The sequence below is a fragment of the Chinchilla lanigera genome, unplaced genomic scaffold, assembly GCF_000276665.1.
Source record: "Chinchilla lanigera isolate Chin_1 unplaced genomic scaffold, ChiLan1.0 scaffold00007, whole genome shotgun sequence".
In the NCBI taxonomy this organism is placed as follows: Eukaryota; Metazoa; Chordata; class Mammalia; order Rodentia; family Chinchillidae; genus Chinchilla; species Chinchilla lanigera.
The window spans coordinates 8,166,901-8,187,341 of record NW_004955408.1 but is presented as its reverse complement, the minus strand read 5'-3'; the positions used below and the strand labels follow the sequence as shown (position 1 = coordinate 8,187,341).

The window sequence follows — 20,441 nt, the reverse complement described above, 5'->3', positions numbered from 1 at the left end:
AATTCTTCAAATCATTTTCGTTGCTCTCTGAATAAGGACAAACTTTCTTTACAAAATCCTTTCCTACCTCATTCTAATCTCAGCTTTACCTTCCCTCCCCCTTAATACCTGTGTCCTAGGAACATGCAGTTGCTCTTTGTTCCGCATCAAGTGGGCTGTAATTTCTTGCCACAGACTCTGGGTGTGCACAGCTCTCTCTTTGTTCCCTTCCTCTCACTTCACCTGTTGACTCCTGTTAATGTGTGTCCTCAGCTTTGAAAAGAAGCATCCTTGGAGATGTCTCCAAGCCAGACTCCACTCCACAGTAGACTGGATTGGACCTTCTTATATCTCAGTGTGTTTGAGATCTTGCCTTTGTCTTTATTGTTTTGCAGTTTCAATTGGATCAGCTATCGATTTCCATCTTTTTGTCCTGATGGAGTCTCAGTTTTCAAATATGAGGTTTTATGTATTCCATAGATTTTAGAAAATTCCTTTATAATATTGCATGTACTCCACCATCTCCATTTGAAACTCATAGCAAATTGACTTTTTCTCTTTCCTGTTTTTCAGCTTCTTTAGTATATTTTTCTATTTTTTATCTCTCTGTGTGATATTCTGAAGAATTATCTGTTTTTTCTTCAGTACACTAATTATCTCTTCAGTTTTGTCCAATTTGTAGTTTAACCCTTCCACTAAGATTTTCTATCACAGAACATATTTTATTACTATAAATTCTAAATCAAACATCATCAAATATCTGATCTTTAATGATGTATTTTTCTTTTAAAATGTTTTTGATTACTTTTATGTGTTTAATTGTCCTAATTGAGCGTGTGCATTGTCACCTCATTCATAATTTTGCCTTGATTATGGTAGTTTTGGCATAATTACTTTATTCATTACCTTTTTCATTCTAGTTTTCATTTGTTTTCCTTTGGACCCTAGAGATTTACTCACTTGCATTTAAAAGGCTATTTGTTTTATCTTATCCAGTATATCTAGGTTTTCTAGTGAGAATATTATTCTGCCATATTGCTGTAAATGGATGTTCCCTAGTGCCCTTATAGATTGTCCCAGTATTTATCATAATTGCTGTTGAATATTAGATAATAATCATTTATTTAATGTCTGTCTCTCCACAATAATGTAGTCCATGGAGACAGGGTTTATATCTTATTCAAACCTCTAACTTAAGGTCTTATACCAGTGCCTCGAACAATGTTGGAACTCAAAATCACTGAAGTGAATGAAGTAGAGGCAGAGGTGGCCCTGGATGCCATGTCAAGTTGGGTAAAGAACCCCCTCCAGCCTTTTGCAGCCTTTATTAATACTTCTTACTCTTCCTGGAATTTGACCCTTCCTTCAAATGACTTAATCCTTCTGTAAGTGACAGAATTTCTCACAGGTGACTTTCAGTTACTATCTGCACAGATCATCCTATTTGAATCCATAACTACCTCGGACCAAGGCTAGGATGGTTATCCTCTTTGAAGATTAAGGAACTGAAGATTGGGAGATGAAATGTCTTATCTTCTGTAAGACAGTCAGTCAGCAGTGAATTCCAGAATTAGATCGAGGTCTTCTGACTCCAAGCCTGTTGGATTCTGCCTCAGCTCTTTGGAGTGAATATTAGAGCTTCTTTATGTGAAAGTAAAATCTACTTCGCTACTTTATGGAACTACCTGTATCTTGCTAAAGAAATGAATGTGTAGGTAAGAATATGAGCTGCTATGAATTTGGTGCTATTTATGAAGAGCTATGTGGGTTTCTACAACCAGAGTCTCAAGACTTGATTTTTTCATTTGGACAATGTGGTTATGTTTCTTTTGAGACAAATATTACAAACCATTTCTTGTCAAAATTTCAGGTTGCTGGAGAGCCCTGTTCACAGAGTAGCTGGATGCAGGGGTATCTAGTAAAGGATGGGGCGTTACAGATCACAGGACAAAAAGCACAAGGCTCACGGGCGTTTAACACACGCAAAGGGGTAAGGTGCAGTGTGGGGAAGAACACACGGGCAGTGACAGTCATAGCAAGCTGAGACCCCTGGGTAAGTGTCCAACCTCAGGGCTGACGGTCTCAGGTGGCTGGAATCTGCCAGGCCCACCGGTGTTGAAGAAGGACTCACTTGATAGCTTGCATTGAACTTTGGAGCCACGTGGCAGACAGAGCAGCTTCCTTCCTGAGATCGGGGGAGCAGAGGGAGTAGGAAGGAAGCAAATCTTGGCTACTTACCTCAGGGCGGACCCCTTGGGTGTCGCAATGCCATAGCCTTTGGAATCCAAGTTACCTCCCACTTTCATGGTGTCACAGGGTTTCCGCTGCTCAATGTATTCATTCATGGTGGACTCTAGGAGGTAGGCGTATTTGCCTTTGGATTTCCTCACTCGGATCATCCCCTCCTCTGTGGTCCGCACAAAAACTGATGGTTCTGCTGACTTCATGTATGTCCACATCTTCTCAAACACAGCGATTTTAGATCTCTGGCAGAGGGCAGGAACAAAGCCAGAATTAAGTGCTGGCTGTGCTTGAATTGGGGTAGGCATGCACGTTAATGAAGAGCTGAGTGTAGCTTGATCACACATTCATGAGCCAGATTAGCTCAGGAAGAAACAAATTATGAGTGATTGCAAAATAAGAGCCTCTAATTAGTACCAGTAGGTTCCAAAGTACAAATATCTTGCAAATACCGAATGAGCAGAGGAACTCAATCTTTTAATTACTTCTGAGTAATTATATTCTTTCTAAATATGGGGAGAGTTAAGCAACTGGATACCTGCCTGGCTTTTAAGGACCACATAGACCCTACCTATTCTTCAGTAAGGTTATATTGGTATTGTCCAGATGAAGGAGAGAGCTGAATGTCAGTGGAATCTGATTTTATCATTGGAAAAGGGCAATGAGAAACTTCTAGGTTATGTGTTGCCGAGGTCTAGTCCTTCCATATTGTAAGGCTTGCTCTAAAAATGTTGCTTGTCTGAGAAAGTTAATAACTTGAGACCAAATATTGTTACTTGATGTCTTTTCAAAAGCCTCCAGATCTAATCAAGCTGCTTTCTTCATTTTCTTCTAACTCATCGAAGGCTGTCTTTCCTTTGGGATTTTGCTTAGATTGTTTATTCTGCATGCTGTGCTGGTCCTTTCCAGCCCTATCTTTCTCTTAGTTTCATAGACCAGACTAAATCCTATGTATTTGCAGAACAGCTCAGTTTCAAGAAAAATAGTTTTTAACCTTTAGTAGCCAGTGGAATTATGTACAGAGATCGCAGAAGTGCATGTTTTCCACTGTAAATCTAGAGACTGATTCAGGGAAGGCTACCTGGTGGTCTTGATTTGTTCTGCGAATGATCTTTTGTTCACAGATGTCAAATACTACCTAAAAGTAGAAAATGCCTTGTCTTCAGAGGGTTCCTCATACAGTTTATTTGAGCACCTTGCGTGTGGTAGGCTCTTGGTCAGGGCCCACTGTTCAGGATTACAAATCAATCCTCTCATCTCAAAAGGGCTTCCAAAAAATGTCCTTTTCCTAAGGGATAGGTATATTTTAGGGAAACCGGAGTTTACCTTTGAAAATGCTTTGTAAGTAGCTGAGCATTAAATTTATATATGAGGGACTTTTTTTTTTAAAAAAAGAGAATTACTACTAGATTCATACAACTTATATAATTTAGTGGTTGAAGATAAATTACCAAGGTCCTGAGTTCAATTCCTAACACCCAAAAATAGATTATATATTTATTTAATATAAAATCATTATGCATGCAATATATCATTTTTTCTGTGTGCCTAAGTATCAGGTTTATGTTCTTGATATCAGTCAACGTCAAGTGTTAGTAAGATAACGATACACAGCTGTCATTTCAGGTAACAGATCTGTAAGGATACTTTGGGCAGGGAAATTCTAGATCTGGAGGAAACAATACTGGAAATGATTACTGAGAAATACAGGGAGGCATTTGGTGCAGTGAGTTTTAACTTTTACTATTTTGTCATCAGATAAACTAGGTCATTTATTTCATGACATGGCTTACAACTTGGACAGGATAACTGGATGGGGCATGAGGAGCCCTGGATTCTAGACTTAGTTTTACATCTAAGGCATGATTTGCTATATGGGAAAAGTCCTTTGCTTTGGGCCTTAGTTTTCCTATTTATTTCAGAAGGAGTTTTGGCATGATAGTGTTTAAGTCCCTTGCTAACTTGAAATATCTGATTCTTTACATAAAAGCATGCTGTTCAAGCAACGATGTCTATGTGAGAAAGAAGAAAGGAGGGAGGAAAGGGAGAACGAGTCTGAGGTTAAGGGAGAAAACACTCAGACCTAATCACAGCATCCCCAATGTACTTAATATTCTCTCCCAGGAAACAACAAAATGTATAAATTCAACTGTGATCAGATTTGCAGATGATCTTCCAGGCACAAAACCAACAAAACACGCAGCAGAGCAATTGCAAGATGCAATTTGACCTGACAGGATGGACACAGCAGGGAGCCGGGCTGCTGACAGGCAGAGCAGAGGAGCCCTCTGGGCAACAGTATGCAGAAAATTAATATGTCCTCTCAGCCCCGCCCCACAGCCTCGGATGTGATGGCTGCGCTCACGGGCACTGGGACTATCAGGAAACCGAATCGCCAAGAATGTGAGGGTAGCATGAGTGGCGGGGAAGACTGGAAGCATACTTGGGGTATTTGTTCTGGGATATCACCTATCACCTGCAACTCCCTTGGCCCTTCACACATCTTAATTAAACTATGGATGGAGGATTAAGTGACTGTGAGCTGGGACTGCCAAGGAGCTCTGGGCTGCCATGGGGACCAGATGCTACATTCTTCAGACAGGGGAGGTGGAAGAGGCCTCATCTCACTATTCCCTCTTTCTGCCTTGGTGGGGCGTGGTATGTGATCTTGTCTCCACTCTTACTGATGACTTGGTGGCATGAAAGATCAGAGTCACGGAGATGGGGGGCACAGGAGACCTATCTTAGGAGTGCTCTGCTTCTGCTGGTAAAGAAAGTAAGAGCCATGGTGCGACTATGAACTATCCAGTGTTGTGTAGCTTGTTAGTGGGAAAGCCAGGAATAAAACACTGGGTTCTTGATTGCACACCTTCTACCGTTCCACCACAACTAGTTCTCTCCCTCATTTTAGGTTTCATATCCTACTGGCTGCAGGACGGCGGGTAAATAACAACCTTTCTGAGCCTCACTGCTCCCCTTCTGACCATGGTTATAACAGTTATCCATTATAGAGTATTGCTGCAGAGACTGTATAGGTAAAAAGCTAACCCAGGGCCTGGCATGAAGAAGGCAGTCTGTAAATGGTACAATTACTACTAGTAATTATTCCTTTTATGAGGGTTTACTTTACCATAGTGAGGCTACATAGAGGGCTTGCTTGATACCAGTTTTTTTCTATATTTATGTTACATGGCGGGCATGCATATCAAAGAATTTTTTTGGAACTCAGCCTAGATGTGACCTCAGAATCCCTCTCAACATAGGATCCAGCAACAACTATTGGTCAATCAAAGCCAGCATATAATTTAGAACCTATTTACCACCAATATAGTAGGCTAGTTAGGGCACAGAACTTGCACTGTTTTGGTTTCAGATTTCTAGTTTGTGCTGTGAACAAGGGGCAATAATGTCTCAATTGATACTATTTTTTTTTTGTTTGTTTGTTTGTCTTTTTTTTTTTATTATTTTCTGGTACGGGGCCTTGCACTTGCCAGGCAGGCGCTGTGCCGCTGAGCTAAATCCCCAGCCCCAACTGATACTATTATTAACAAAGAACTTTAAAGTCTCAAGTCTCAGCTGTCCCTCTCATTAAATACGGTAGAATAGTTTTCTTCAGTGGGACTTGATTTCCCCAAGTATTAACTGAATAGAATAGATTTGTCCACAGGTCCATTTGGTACTCAGAGTGATCTTTTCAGGATCATTTATTAGTTAATAACACTGTGACATCAGGGCACTGTAGTTCAATGGGAAAAATATTTGAGTTGGAATGAAAAAACTTAGATTTAATTTCTTGCCATAACACTTGAATTTCCTGAATCTAATTGAATCTAATTTGTAATCTACAGGTGGACACCATAATCCTTGTTTTGCCTTAGGTCACAGGTAAAACTTAAATGAGACCATGGGCCTGAAAGACCATTGGCTTTGGGATGGACATAGGGTGTATATATTTTAGAGATGGCAGTATCGTTGAGTATATTAGGTTGTTCCCCAAATGCATCAAGGGTTGGGACATAGGATTGGTTGCACTGACAATTATTAGGTATCTCCTTCACACTTTGGTTGCAGGCTAACAAGGTCACAGAAGTGTAATGAGATTTTTCTGCTAATTAGCAAGGTAAGTTTAAGCAAGTTGGCCTCTTTTGAAAATGACAAGTTCTGAACTGGTGACTACTCAGGCACCTTTTTGCTCTGGCATTTTGATAACAGATGATTGTAGCCTTGTTGGGTTCAGTGAGGGCTAAGACACAGGTCACTTTCCAGTCAGTCACACAGAGAAGAAGCCCATGGTCAAGGCACGGTAGCACATCCCACAGTGGGTTACTTCGGGCCTGGGGTTTGCTCTGTGAAGATGCAGCGAAAACCTGTGTGAGTCTGCATGAGGCCCCCACCCTCCTGGCTGAGCACCTCTCCCAGCTCCTTCTGCTACTAATTAACTGTGTGACCTTTACTTCTTGGAGCTTCATCTACAAAATGGGGACAGCAGTCTCTGACTTCTCTCTAATGAGAGGGTTTAATGAGGTCATTCAACTAGCATGTGCCTAGCACAGGACCTGGTTCACGGTGGGTACTGAGTAAGTAGTAGTGATTGTTGATTATTTTTATTTGGTCATTCTATTTTAGCTCCAATGGCTATTTGCTCAGCTCCCAGGATGGACATGTCCACTGTCCAGGATTTTCCGCTTTTGGGCTTTGGTCCGAGTTGTTTCCTTTGCCCAGCATTAACTTATCCCACTAGGGTCTGACCCAGTTTTATGATACCTAGAAATGCTTTCAGGTCAGCCCTGAAGCCCTAATGGTAGATGGCGCTGCCAGTCATGTTATCTGCTTTGCTTTGTATTTCAGTTGCTTTTTCTCTTTTACTCTCATGAAGATGCATGGAGACAAACATTATTCTCCCCATTTTAAAGACAACTGCATCATCTTTTTCAAAGAGGCTAAGTGTGCAAAACGAGTAACGTCTGGAGTCGGGTTCTAGACTCCCTCTAGCTGACCCTGAGCCTCTGCTCTGTGTGCATTGCTGTTCTACCTTTGTTCACAGCACCCAGAAGCCATCTCACCACCTCCTTCACTTTTTCTCTCACTCCTGGCACAATTTAACAGATTGCCTATCCCAGTTCTTTTTTCCAATCTACTATCTTCTTGTTCATCGGGCTAACAAACATCCCCTGAGCTCCTGCTATGAAATTGAAGGGAACTCAAAGAGCAAGATCCCAATCTTATCCATAAACTACTCCTAGTCCATTGTTAACTAGACTGTCGCATCCTTGTGGGGACGGATAAGGAGTCACCTTTGACATCCTTGGCATCCCTCAGAGAATTAGCACAGCTGAGTAGGTGGAAGGGGTTTAAAACAATGTAGGAGCTTTGAAGAATCTGCAAAAATAGAAATATGCATTTCCCAGGGTCTGTAGAAAGCTTCTTTGTGAAGCCTTCCTCACCACTGGGCTGAACAAGAGAGTAGTTCTGGCTTTCCTCTGAGGAGAACCTAGAACCTGAGCTCTGTGCACCGGACACAGGACCCCCGGTGAGAGTGCAGAAGTGACTGCTAGCTTTGGCTTCTAGCCCATTCTGGAGCAGAGGGCTTCTTAGGCTGAATACCAAGTGTGGATCTCACAGTCAAAATCTTCTCCTGAGCTTCTCAAATACTGAAATATTGAAAATAGTCCAACACCTGTAAAAGTTCGTAAGAACAGATCCATATGAATTAAAAGGAGAGCCATGGCGTTCTTGTATAGTTTGTGTCTGGGCTTCCTGGGAGGTGAAGTTCTGAGTTTTCCTGACTTGCACTTGGTTAAGCAGTTTCCCTGCCTGTCTGTAATCCCATGCCCTTTAAGGAGAAGGAAGTTTTAATAGCAGTGGTGGTTCTCTTGTGCGCATGCCTCAGAACACATGGCCTTACCCTGAAGAACTCCTTAGTAGATCCTGCTTCTAGGGTCCCATAGGCGATTTCTGTCTGCTTTGCCAGGTCCTCTGCACTCTCGATGGGAGACACCATCCTCTCTACAGTCAGGAAGGCAGCCAGATTGGCTGTATAGGAGGAGATGATAATCAAGGTGAAGAACCACCAGACGCCACCAACGATGCGTCCAGACAGGGACCTGCGGGCAAAGGGAAGAGGAACCAGAAGCACAGACATTAGTTGCAGAGGGCCATGGGGAGGGGCCAAGAGCCAGGCTCAGCCTTGTCAGCAGAGCTGTCAAAGCCTATTACACCCTCTCTTCTGTCAGCAAGATGTGAAAACTCAACTGTCAGAGAGATTCCGTGTTTCAGTCCTTATCACAAATAAGGTGCTATGGGGTTGTTTTCCTTCAGTGGTGATAAAACACACAGATACACATTCCCCCTCATTTTACCCATGCAGATATATACACCAGGGCACAGCTCACTAAAGGCACGTATATGTCAACACCTGTCCACAGAAGTCACCAACATGTACAAACCTTCTTCCAAATGTTAGCTACGTATATACCAGATATTTGTGCGTATATATAGTTTATATGAATGCAAATGAGTTTGTACAGATGATAAACACATTTGACTGGTCAAGAAGGATTGCTCAGACTGTGTTCTCATTATTGCCCTGCTGGCTTCAAAGATTGCTAACAGAATGGCCTACCAAGAAGGAAAGGAAGACTATATTGAAAATAGAATGAGAATATCCACACTCCAGCCACTGTGGGGAGTGTCGCCACTAGTTGTAAGTACCACACCCCACCACCAGCACAAAAAAGATTTTGTTGAAATGAAAAGGTCGAAAAGCCAAGTATAGCAATCCTATATGAGGTTAGAAGTTTATCCTTGAACCATTCTTCTCATTCATGCCCAAAACAATGAAGACAGGCATAGACTAGTGGAGCTCCACTGTGATCCCTCTCATTTGGCTGGGTTATTTCCAAGCCTAGAGCTTTTGAAAGACACTATCAGGTGATGTGGATATTACACGGGTGATCTGAATCACATAGTGATGAAGTTACTTGCATTCTATTTCTCTCTCCATCTGGTTAATTTATTAAGGCACCTTCATCCCAGTGCTACTGTACTTCTAAGCCCTGACACTTGCTCTGAGAACTTCAAGCTCAGAGCTTTAAATAGGTGACAGCAATTAATTAAAACCAGTGTTAATCCAAGAGATCACCAAGCCAACCTGAGCTTTCCGGATAAAGAAGCCCGAGAGTCTCAAATCACACGGTACCTCTGGAGCGGAACCCAGGCCTGCCACGTCATTCCGCTGTTCCTCAGTACTTTCCAGACCATGCTGGACCCCTCTGTCTTATTCTCACATCCTTCTGCATTTTACTTGGTCTGAGTTTCCTGGAGATTACTTTTCACTCTGTGCAGACAGTGTTCACTCTCAGAAATCCCAACAAATATTTCTTAAGCTTGCTATGTGGGAAACAATGCTACCAGATACTTTACATTAAGAGGACCATGGAGACAGGAAGCATCCAAAAGAATGAGGCTTGCAGAGTGGAGCAAAGCTAAGTCTTGTCCAGGTGCCCAAAGAGGGCACACATCACCAGAAAAGAAGTCATGGGGAGACGTTTCCTGAAGGGTTGGCATGAGACTTGATCACATGACATGACTTAGCAGCATCTGGCAGATGTTCCCCGGGAACAAACTTTAAGTAGGAGGGAGACATTTTTGATGGAAAGGGTGGTGCTATGTTGAGATGGGTACCCTGGGGATGGGAGAGCTTTGCCATTGCTTAAGGTGTCCAAGTTGTGAACTATCTACAAAGATGTGTTTGGTAGCTATTCTCCAAACCCAAGGGTACCAAAGACTGGGGACAGGATACTAAGGAAGACAGAAGAAGGGTCAAGTGACCTTATGGGCCATGGCCAGCTGCTTCTTTTTATACTCCTCCCATCTCTGTGAGTCTGTGATTTGAAATTATGAGAAGATAGACCAGTGTGTACTGCATCTCCGGAATAGTATAGCAAAATAGATAAAGACAAAATAACTCCCCCAGCACCTCAGGACCCATACTAATCTTTGAAAAACTAGTGTAGTGCTTTTTTTCCACCTTGGGAGGTGACAGATATGAGTGCTGACATCGTTTGACACCTTCCCTACAGTCTCATACTACAGCCTAATCCATTCTTCACAGAGCAACAGGAGTAATCTTTAGAAAAATATTAATTGCATCATGTCAATTCCCTGCTTATAACAAAGGAGAAAGCCTTCTTGTTAACACTTGGAATAAAGTTCAAATTTTCCAGGGACCTTCAAGGCCCTTGTTTGCTGATCATTGACTTGCTCTCCACTGTCACCCAGTGACATCCTCTATGTACTTTTGTCCCACTGCTCTTTGTTTGGTCCCTCATATTCATTTTTCTGAGGCAGGGTCTCAGTATGTAGTGTAGGTTGGCCTTGAATTCACAGCGATCCTCCTGCCTCAGCCTCCCGAGTGCTGGGATTACAGGCCTGCGCAGCCACATCTGGCCTGGTCCCTCATATTCAGAAGACTCCCACCCTGAGTGTATCTTGCTCTGGTCCCCTCAGCCCCCGTGCATTCTTCAAATCTCATCGTCACCATCACCTTTTTAACGTTCGAATGTAGAACGAGCCCCATGTAGTCCTCATGGGAGATGAAGTCTGATGTCTGTCTGTTTATTTGAGCATCTGTGTGCCCTTGGACCGTAAGCTCTATGAGAAAACAAGGAATCTTTCAGTTCTTTTGTGCAGTGTTATATCTCTAGTGCCCTGGACTGTGTAGGTTGTCAGTAAGAATGGGTACATAAATGTTGCCTCTCTTATTACCTGGCAGCTCCATTCACACAGGATTAGACAGATTGAGAAGAATTGTTAGGATCAGGAGAATCAAACACTGCTCATGGTCTGGGGTGTTGGGATTGATGGCACCAAACTACGTGTTCAGGATGGCTGCCTCCTTTTCCAACATTATTGAGCTGAGAGATCCAGCTAGGTCATCACAAGTTCAAGATCATCTGCTAAAGCTCAAAGGCCTCCTAAGAAAGTTCCAGGCTTAAAGCTCCTTCTCCCTTGTTGTCTTTTAATTAATATTTGCCTGCTGGGTACCGTGAGCATCTTTGCGAGCAGTTCTCTGCATGGTATTCCCCACCTCCTGACTTCCTTAATGAAGACACCAGAGAAAGACCTTGCTGCTTATCAGCCAGCAAGTGTCACCTGTGGAATAGCTGGCAGCCTGGGAGAAAAGGCTTTTTGAAATGCATCATAACTATGGATCTTTATTTGTGTCTGATTCATAAAATGGGGGCTTGAGCATGAGCCATTCCTCTCCACCTACAGCTCAATCCCGCTAGAGGTAGAGCACAGACCCTATCTGAGAACAGCACATCTACCCAGTTCCAACTCGAAGCAGGGAGCTGGAGGCATCAGAGGCCAAGACTGGCAAGGAGAACATTTGCTCTTTCACAAAGCTGCCCTGCCACTTTAGGAAATCACCCCCGCCTCAGTCTTTCTGTTTTGTACAATGGATAATGCTCCTACACTGAGCGGGACTTTTATTATGGTGAGAAATGAAGACTTTCAGAACTAGAAAGACTTTGAGTTCATTCTTTTCCCTTTAGTGGATCTAAGCTTTTGGGATGAAAATGGTATAGGGAAGGCACTTTGAAAAGTGCTTTTGGAACTGGAGGCATTATTTTTATGATGACCATTACTTTCCCAGGGAACCACAAGGAAAAGCAGCCTGCTTCTAGTAGGGAAGGAACAGCTATGATCTGGAGCCCTTGGAGGCTGCCTCATCACCTGAATTTGATTAGTCTCATAACTGGGCAGAGAGCTTCTTAAAGCTCTTAGGACCGGTGATTGAGGAATACCAATACTTTCCTTCAGAACTGGCCACAACTTATATGGCTCAGTGGACCCATTATCTTATTTTCACCTCATTTATGACCCTGAGAAATGGATGAAAGATGTATGAATAGATTATTCCTGGGAGTTCTGAATCTATCTTCAAATTTTATCTCATAAACTCTTTTATACATTTGATTTGTTTCCCGTTGATACCTTAAACAGTAACATCCCTAGTTCAGCTCTTCAAGGAGGTAAGACCTTTCCAAAAATGCTTTTATCCCCATCTTACAGATGAAGGGACTGTGGTTCAGAGACCCAAAATAACTTGGCAGAGTCACTTAGCTAGGTGATGCCAGAGCTGGGACTAACCACTGAGACTCCCTATTCTTTGTCCGGTGCTCTAGAGCCTGTAGGATTTAGCTCTGTCATTAAATTCTGATTCACTTTGTGGATAGGAATGGAATTCCTTGATAGGCATAGCTCCTCCATGGAGCTACAGCTGAGCCATCAGTGATTTCTTTAAGACTCAGTGGAACCCTTGGTCCACAGCTTGGCCACAAATGTCTTCATAGGACTGAAAACCTCTTGTTTCTTATTGCTACCTGATGAATTACCACAAGCATAGCAGCTTATAACAACATCCATTTAATGTCTAACAGTTACATAGGACAGAAGCCTAGGTTAGGGTAGCTAGAGTCTCTGCCCAGGGCTTCACTGGGTTGAAACCAAGGTGTGATTGTGGGACTGAGGTTGCCTTTCAGGCTCCTTGTTTGTTTGAATTCAGCTCCTTGTGGTTGTAGGACTGATGTCACCATGTATGTTTTTGGCTTTGGCATGTTAAATCTCTCCATTCTTGGAATCTCTCTGACCTCCAATTGCTACTTTTAATAAGTTCACCTGATTGGGCCAGGCCCATCTGGAAAAATCTCTGTGTCTTAAAGTCAAATGACTCAGGACTTTACATATGTTAAATCTGAACAGCAGCAGTGCACAGGTTAGTGTGTGAGTGAAGAAACAAGAAACAGGAATCTGTAGGATTATGAGTACCACACTATTTATTCATTCATACGGTAAGCATTTCTTGCATGGAAGGGACTGTTGGTTATGGGGAAGATAAAAGTGTGTATGCCATAGTGGCTCCCTGTCATGAGTTCACAGTTTGGTGGTGAAGACAGGCTTCAGGGTCAGATATCCTGGATTGCCTACAACGTGCTTAGCATGGTATCTGACACAAGGTAAGTACCTTGTTCAGTCACTATCACCATCTTATATAACTACCACAGATAATAATTATTATACTGCCTTAATCATGTGACAAGGAAGAAAGCAATGGCAAGGACATGCAGAAGCCCTTGCTAAGTACTTGACTGGCAGAGGTCAGGGAAACTCATGGAGGGAGGATAGGAGATAGGAGGTCATCAAGCAGATAGGAGGTCATCATGCAGATAGGAGGTTATCAAGCAGAATAGGAACAGGGCTGAGAGAAGCTGCAGCAGATCTGGGTAACAAGGAGGAAGTGACTGAGTCCTCATCTCTTCTGCAAACTTCCAGGTGTTTGTCCCCTAAACGTTGAGCTATTCCTTCTGCATTCTCATGATACCACCAACCCTCTTCTATTACAGTTCTCACCACTATATCTTTTGGCTGAAATTGTTACAATGCTTACCACTTATGGTTTTATTAATGACAGTTATGGGCTGAACCACAGCAGAGTTCACACTGCAAAGGGCAGGCTTACTGAAGAGTGAGGAGCTGGACTGGCCAGATTTGGCGATCCATGGGGCCAGGGAGAGGAGAGGTGCTCAGGTGACAATTGGTGCCTGCTGGGCGATGGATTCTGATAGGGTCTTGGAGTCGGAAGCTGGTAGAAACAGCTCTTCTACCAAGTCATCTTATCCCCTTTAGTAAGCAAAACCCTAAGTGTATCACTAACTGCATAACACGATGTTCACGGAAGATAATAAGAGTGTGACCAGACCATCCTCTGCATCCTGAAAGATTTCTTGTTCTGACCATGGATTAGAGTTCAGGGCAGGCCTTTAAATGTGTATTTATAGTTTTACAGCTTGAATTGTCTTTTGTTCTTGATCAGGCCTCAGCAAACTTTAAGTCCAGAAAGTAAACGTTTCAAACTCTGTGGGCCTTCTAGTCTCTGTTATCCTACTCATCTCTGCTGTCATAGTGTGCAACCAGCCACGGACACTCTGTAAACACATGTGCATGGCTGTGCTCCAGGAGCACATTCGTTATGAAAACGTGGCAGGCTCAGTGTGGCCTGCAGGTCGTAGTTTGCTGACCTCAGTTCCTACTGGGAACATGAGGGGATTTAGACAAGCTAATATGCAACTGTCAGCAAAAACTGATCACTTCTTCAGTCATTAGCACTTCCACACAAATGCTCAGAAAACATTTTTCAGTGATTCATCTGTGATTATTTTTGGTCCACCCTGAGAGTGGAGGGACAGGTCCCTGGACAAGAGAAGGGGCACAAAAGCTAGGTGAAGTGGTAAGGGGTCCTGTTTCATTTCTTACAGGTTATTTGACATTGGGCAAGTCACTAAATCTCTGTGCTTACTTTTTTACAGCATGGAGTAATGGCAGTCCTCATCTCAAAGGTGTTCTTAATGATAAAAAATGAAAATAGAAGTGGATCAGGTAGCATAGTGCCTAACACAGAGCAAGCTCTTCTGATGGAGGTGCGCAGGCCGTGTGAGGACCAGCAGCCAGGGTAGAAGGTCAGGGGAGAGCAGATACCGAGGCCAGAGAGCCTGGTGGAGAGCAGACGCTTGGGTCCCGTGGTGGGAGTGGAAAGTGATTAAACAGAAATCAACTTTTCATCTCAGCAGCCTCCTCCCCAGGACATCTCTGACAAGGAGTTGGAAGTGGACCTTCTTCTTTATTTCAAAAGCATGTCCTGTCATCCTCAAGAGGAAGGGGCCAGGCGGGACACCTCCTGTGTGCCTTCATGCGGCTGAGCACAAGAGGTCACGGAGCGCAACCTATTTCCCTTTGTCATCTACTTCAAATGGCTATTTTTAAAAAGTAATGGAAACAGGAGCAAGAAGGCACAGGCTCAGATGGCCTGCCTCTAAATTACCGGGAGAAAAGAAGTCCGTCTTGTCTAATTACGGAGCTAAGCTGTGTTCAGAGAGAAGCTCACTCCGTATCAGGCACTGAGATTTGTAGACCTTGGTAATTAGCTCTGGCCAAATGCAACAATCCTACTGATGAGGCCACTTCATCCAAAATGCTCCATCTCAGTGGCCAATCACTTCATTTGTCACCAGCTGCAAATCACTCAGCACTTCCCTGACAGAGCTAGGGCAATTCATTTTAATTGGCCCAGCTGCTGGTCACTGTTCCAACACTTCAGCTGGGGGAAGGCCTTGGCCACTGGTGGTGAGTCCCAGGGCTGGGGAGTGGGGTTTGGGCAACTGCTCTAAGGAAAGCCCAGGATGCTGAAAGTTGGTTTATAGTTCTAGCACTTGCAGAACTATGTTTCAAAGAGGAATGGACTCTTCCCATTTTTTTCCCAATTGGCCAGCTACAGAAGTGTAGTGTGGCCACAGTTAATGGATATAGATTAGTGCATGCATTCATTTATCTTTGGCTCAATCCCCAAGCCTTGGTTTCCATGCCTAAGGAAAAGGGACAATGAATCCCATCTCACTACTTGCATAGACCCAGCTGTAATAATGACAGTGACTTCTTATAATAATGACAATGACTTCTGGAAATATTCCTCTTGGCTTTTGGACTCACACTCTTGGATCTCCTATGGCCTCCTAGGTTGGTCTTTCTTAAGTTCTTTTTTGGCTTCCTTTTTTTTTCTTATGCTTAATCTTGAGCCACCGTACCTAGAGCATAGGCCTTCATCTTCTTTCTTTCCCTTTCTACAATCTTGCCTTAGACATGATCTCCTCTAGTCTCATGACCTTTACACATAGATGCTAATAACTCCCACATTTGAATTTCCATGTTCTCTAAATGCAAGGATATAATTGCCTAACTGATACCCCAAACTTGAGTTGTCCAAAGCGTCCACCAGAAAGCTTCATGTAAATATAACTATGCTTACTCTTTCCTTCTTTCCCTCAGAAAGTTGCACCATTATCCTCTCTGCTGTTGAAACTGAACCCCCGAGTGTCCTTTCTAGCTTGTCCCCTTCCCTTCCCCTCACATTTGGTCCACTGAATTCAGTCATCTCCTCACTCTCATCTTCACAGGAACCAGATTAGACAGGAGATTCTGGTTTAGCAATTTCTTACTTCTCTTTTCTTCACACAGTCCATGTTCAAACCATACTTGGGGGGGGATCTTCTAACACTACAGAGAGGGTCACTTTCACTGCATCCACCTTCAAGTTGTCACAATTAGTACATAAAATCTAAATTTTACACTTCCTGATCTGACCACCTTGAATCTCATCTTGTGCTGTGTGCTCCTCCATTGCTGTGCTCCTGCTCCTCAGCCTCCTTGCAGCTCCTACAACACATCAAAGCCTTTCCCACCTCAGGGCCTTTGCAGTCACTCCCTCTGCCTGTGACTCTTTTTCCTGGAATTGTCCCAAACCTGCCTCTATCTACCCTTCCTTACAGGTTTCTATTCAAATGTCACCCCTGCAAATACATTGAAGTATTACTGCTTCAGCTATTTTTATTTCTCTCTCTCTGTCCTTTTTTCCTTTTCTCATTGAACTTATAAAAGTCTAAGTGATATTTTACAGGTATATATTGGTTGATTTGTTTATTTGTTTATCTATCATCTGTCTTCCTTCCCTCATATGTAAGTTCAGTGAGGGAAGGATCTTACCAGTGTCATGTGCTGTTGTAACCTTAGCACCTAGCACAGTGCCTGGCATATAATAGGTACTCAATGAACATATTATAAAGATTCACATATACTCTAGATGAATGATTGTACACATTTATTCAGGAGCAATTACACACCGAGCATGATGTTTACCAGGCCTGAGCTTCCTTCTCAAGGAAATAGTTTAGCAGGAGAAATGTGACACACACAGAAGCCACTATAATAGCTGTGCTAAGGTGAAGAGATCAGGAAGTCATTGATTAAGTGCTGAGAAAATCAAAGTGGGAAAGGTCATGTTCTTGTGGAAAATATGGGGAACATCTTTGTGGAAGAGGTACGGTCGCACTGGGCCATGGAGGGCAGACTGGCTGTGGGCATTCTAAAAGATAAAAACATTTCTCAGAGTAGGAACAGGCTGTACTGTGGTTTATGGTGGGACAGTAATGGGAAAAAGAAAGAACTTTGCTTTGCCCAAAACATATTCGCTGCACCAGCAGCCATGGTTCTCTGAACCCCAACTCTGAGTTGCACAGTATCCTTGATGTCCGTTTGCTAACCCCCACCTCTGTTCAGGCCAGCTAGGTGCGTTGCTGCTGAGAAATGAACAAACTGAGGTTCAGAATGATTAAATGATTTAGTTAAGGCTACAAAACAAATGACAGCTCTTAGATGGGAGCCCAGTGTCATCTGACTCTGCTGGTATGATTTTATCTGTACTGAAAATGTGTTCAGCTCTGACCAAAACCCCAGCACTCAGGATTTACCCTTTCAGGGCCCAGCCACCACTCCCTGCATGATCCCCAACACCGAGGAATCTTTGGCACTCCACAAGTGTTCAAAGTGGGACTTCCTTCTCAAATGTTTTTGGGCTTAAGTTCTTAGAAAAAGCCAGTCTCTTTTTATAGCTGTCTGCTGGACAACCCATAATACAAAAACATATGGTGTCTCTGCATCCGGAGCCACCCTCCCCACAGCTCCTACTACCTGCTGATCCACCAGCTGGTTTGCAGAGGCGAGATGGGACCCGAGGGCCTGGGGCCCTGCCTTGGTGGTCCAGGTGTGAGCTTGCCTTGTCATCTGTGGCCCAACATGTCTGGCGTTTGCCGTCCTCAGGGTTGGGGATGTATTTAAATATGGTATGCTGTGGGATTTTTAAAAATATACCCTAACCCATCAGCAAACAGGAGATAAATGAACAATGTGTGCTTCTGCTTTAATTAACATTTGGTTCACTTCAGCACAAGGCACATATTAACAGGAGCTATTTTACTTAAAATAACCAGTTGAAAATCACCCATTTGCCAGGTACTTTTTCACCATACCCGGTTCCCTGTGTGCTCGGCTCCTCCCTTCCACTTATCCCCAGCTGAGCTCGCACAGTGGCCCTGGAGGCAGGAGCAGTATCCTTTTCTCTTCTCACCACAAAGCCCCCATTGTTTCTTCAAAGGGACACTCAGTTCTTCCAGAGCTAAGAAAGATAATCGCTAAGTGGGAGTTGAGAAGCTGTATAGACCTTTCCTCTTGCTCTTGCTCTGCCTTTGTTAACTGATTTGGGTAAGCTATTTCCTATCTGGAGCCTCAGTTTCACCTACCTAGGAAATGGGGTGATAGCAAATGGGGTCAACGGCCCAGAAGGGCTCTGTGGATGAGCTGTAATGTACTGGGTACCTGAGCCAGAGTAGACACCCAAGAGAAGCAGTTGCTATTATCCAAAAATAGAAGATGACATGGGAAGAAGTTCCAAATAAGATATTAAGTGAGAAAAGCAAATTATACAATATAGTGTGTGGCCCCATTTAAAAACTCATCCTGGCTCTGTCCTGGACAATATCTGAAGCCTCAATGAAATCGACCTGCACCCCGCCTACTCTTGTGGAAGTTGGGCCAAACCCTAGACAGTCTCAGGAATGCCAGCGAGCCTCCCCTGCCCTTCCCGCATGCTCCTGGGAGCCAACTGAATGCAAGAAAGGTTGGGAGCATCTGGGACCCCACCTTGCCACCACTCATCAGCACAGGAGCTACACTGAGCACTGGGGATGTTCAGACTCTTGCCCTGCTACTCACACACAATCAGGACAGTGAGATTGCACTACAGGGAGTCTCTGGTTCTTCAAAAATAACAAAATGAAGGAGCAAAATGCAATCTCAGACCTCCACACCACCCAAAACAAGTCCAGGAGGCATCAATACAGAAGACCCTGGAAGTCATACACCTGAAATTTCTGAAATGATAGCAACTGAAGTAAAGAAACAACTCCATCAGGCCATAGAAGACATCAGAGCAGAAATAATGTCTCAGGTGAGAAAAGAAATAACAACAATAATGAAAGAACATCCAGCATATCTAAAGATGACATAGCCAAGAAAATACAAGAGCATAGACAATTCAATGAAACCTTCAGGGAACAATATAGAAAAGAACTAGAAGGTATGAAACAGATGCAAACAGATATCCAGGAACTTAAAAATTCCATTAAAGCTTGCAAAACCACCTGAATGAAGCTGAAGATAGACTCTCAGACCTTGAAGACAGCATTGCCACTAATGAACATAAAAGCAGGGATCTCTTACAAACCACAAAGAACCAGGAAATAACAATGCAACAAGTGCAAGACAAAGCAAAGAGAAACAATGCCAAATTAGTAGGTATTAATGAAATAGCAGGTGTCAACACAAATGACATAAAAAGACTATTTGCAGAAATAATAGCAGAACATTTCCCAGGCATGGTAAAAGAATTGGACATCCAGATAAGTGAAGCATATAGAACTCCAGTTAATCACAACCAAAATGAATCTACACTCAGTCATATAGTGATCAAGATCCCAGAAACTCAACAGAAGATCAGAATATTAAAAGCTGTTAGAGAAAAGAAATAGGTCACCTATAAAGAAAAGCCTATCAGAATCACTGCAGACTTCTCAACACAAACCATCAAGGCAAGAAGAGCTTGGAGTGAAGTACTTCAGGTAGTGAAAGAAAACAACTTCCAACCCAGATTGATGTACCCTGCAAAGCTATCTTTCCAATTTAATGGAGAAATAAAATATTTTCATGATAAAGTATAACTGAAGAAATTCATGAGCTCCAAACCAATCCTACAAAGAGTACTATAAGATATACTAGAAAGAGATAAAGCAGACTGCAACTTCAAGAACAACAACAGAAAGGAACCAACAAGCAGAGCAAGCAATTAAACAGAGGGAAAAAGGAGGATCTAACAGCAGGAAAATAGCATGACAAAGATAAGCCAGTACATATCAGTTATAACCATCAATATAAATGGTCTCAATGCACCAGCCCAAAGAAGCAGACTAGCAGAGTGGATCAGGAAACAAAATCCAACTATATGCTGTATACAAGAAACACATTAACTCAAAAGGAAATTCATAGACTGAAAATCAAAGGATGAAAAACAGTATTCCATGTGACAGGAACCCAGAAGAAAGCAGGTGTAGCTATTCTGTTTGCAGACAACATGAACTTCAAACCAAGAACTATTAAAAGAGATAAAGAAGGTCACTACATTCTTGTGAAGGGGAAGCTTCAAGAGGAAGAGATAACAATCATAAACATCTATGCACCAAATATAGGAGCAACCGCCTATATAAGACAAATTCTAA

At 42.9% G+C, this 20,441-nt stretch overlaps 1 protein-coding gene across 4 annotated transcripts in view; it reads right to left on the bottom strand.

Annotated features, from left to right (window-relative positions):
• The window catches only part of Gria1 (glutamate receptor, ionotropic, AMPA 1), a 314,019-nt gene that overhangs the window by 38,900 nt on the left and 254,678 nt on the right, over positions 1 to 20,441 (bottom strand). For all 4 annotated transcript variants that reach the window (XM_005376183.2, XM_005376180.2, XM_005376179.2 and 1 more), the window contains 2 exons: positions 8,126 to 8,324; positions 2,218 to 2,465 (listed from right to left, as the gene is read on the bottom strand). In XM_005376183.2, coding sequence (XP_005376240.1) covers positions 2,218 to 2,465; positions 8,126 to 8,324 — 447 coding nt within the window. The remainder of the gene's footprint in view (positions 1 to 2,217; positions 2,466 to 8,125; positions 8,325 to 20,441) is intronic.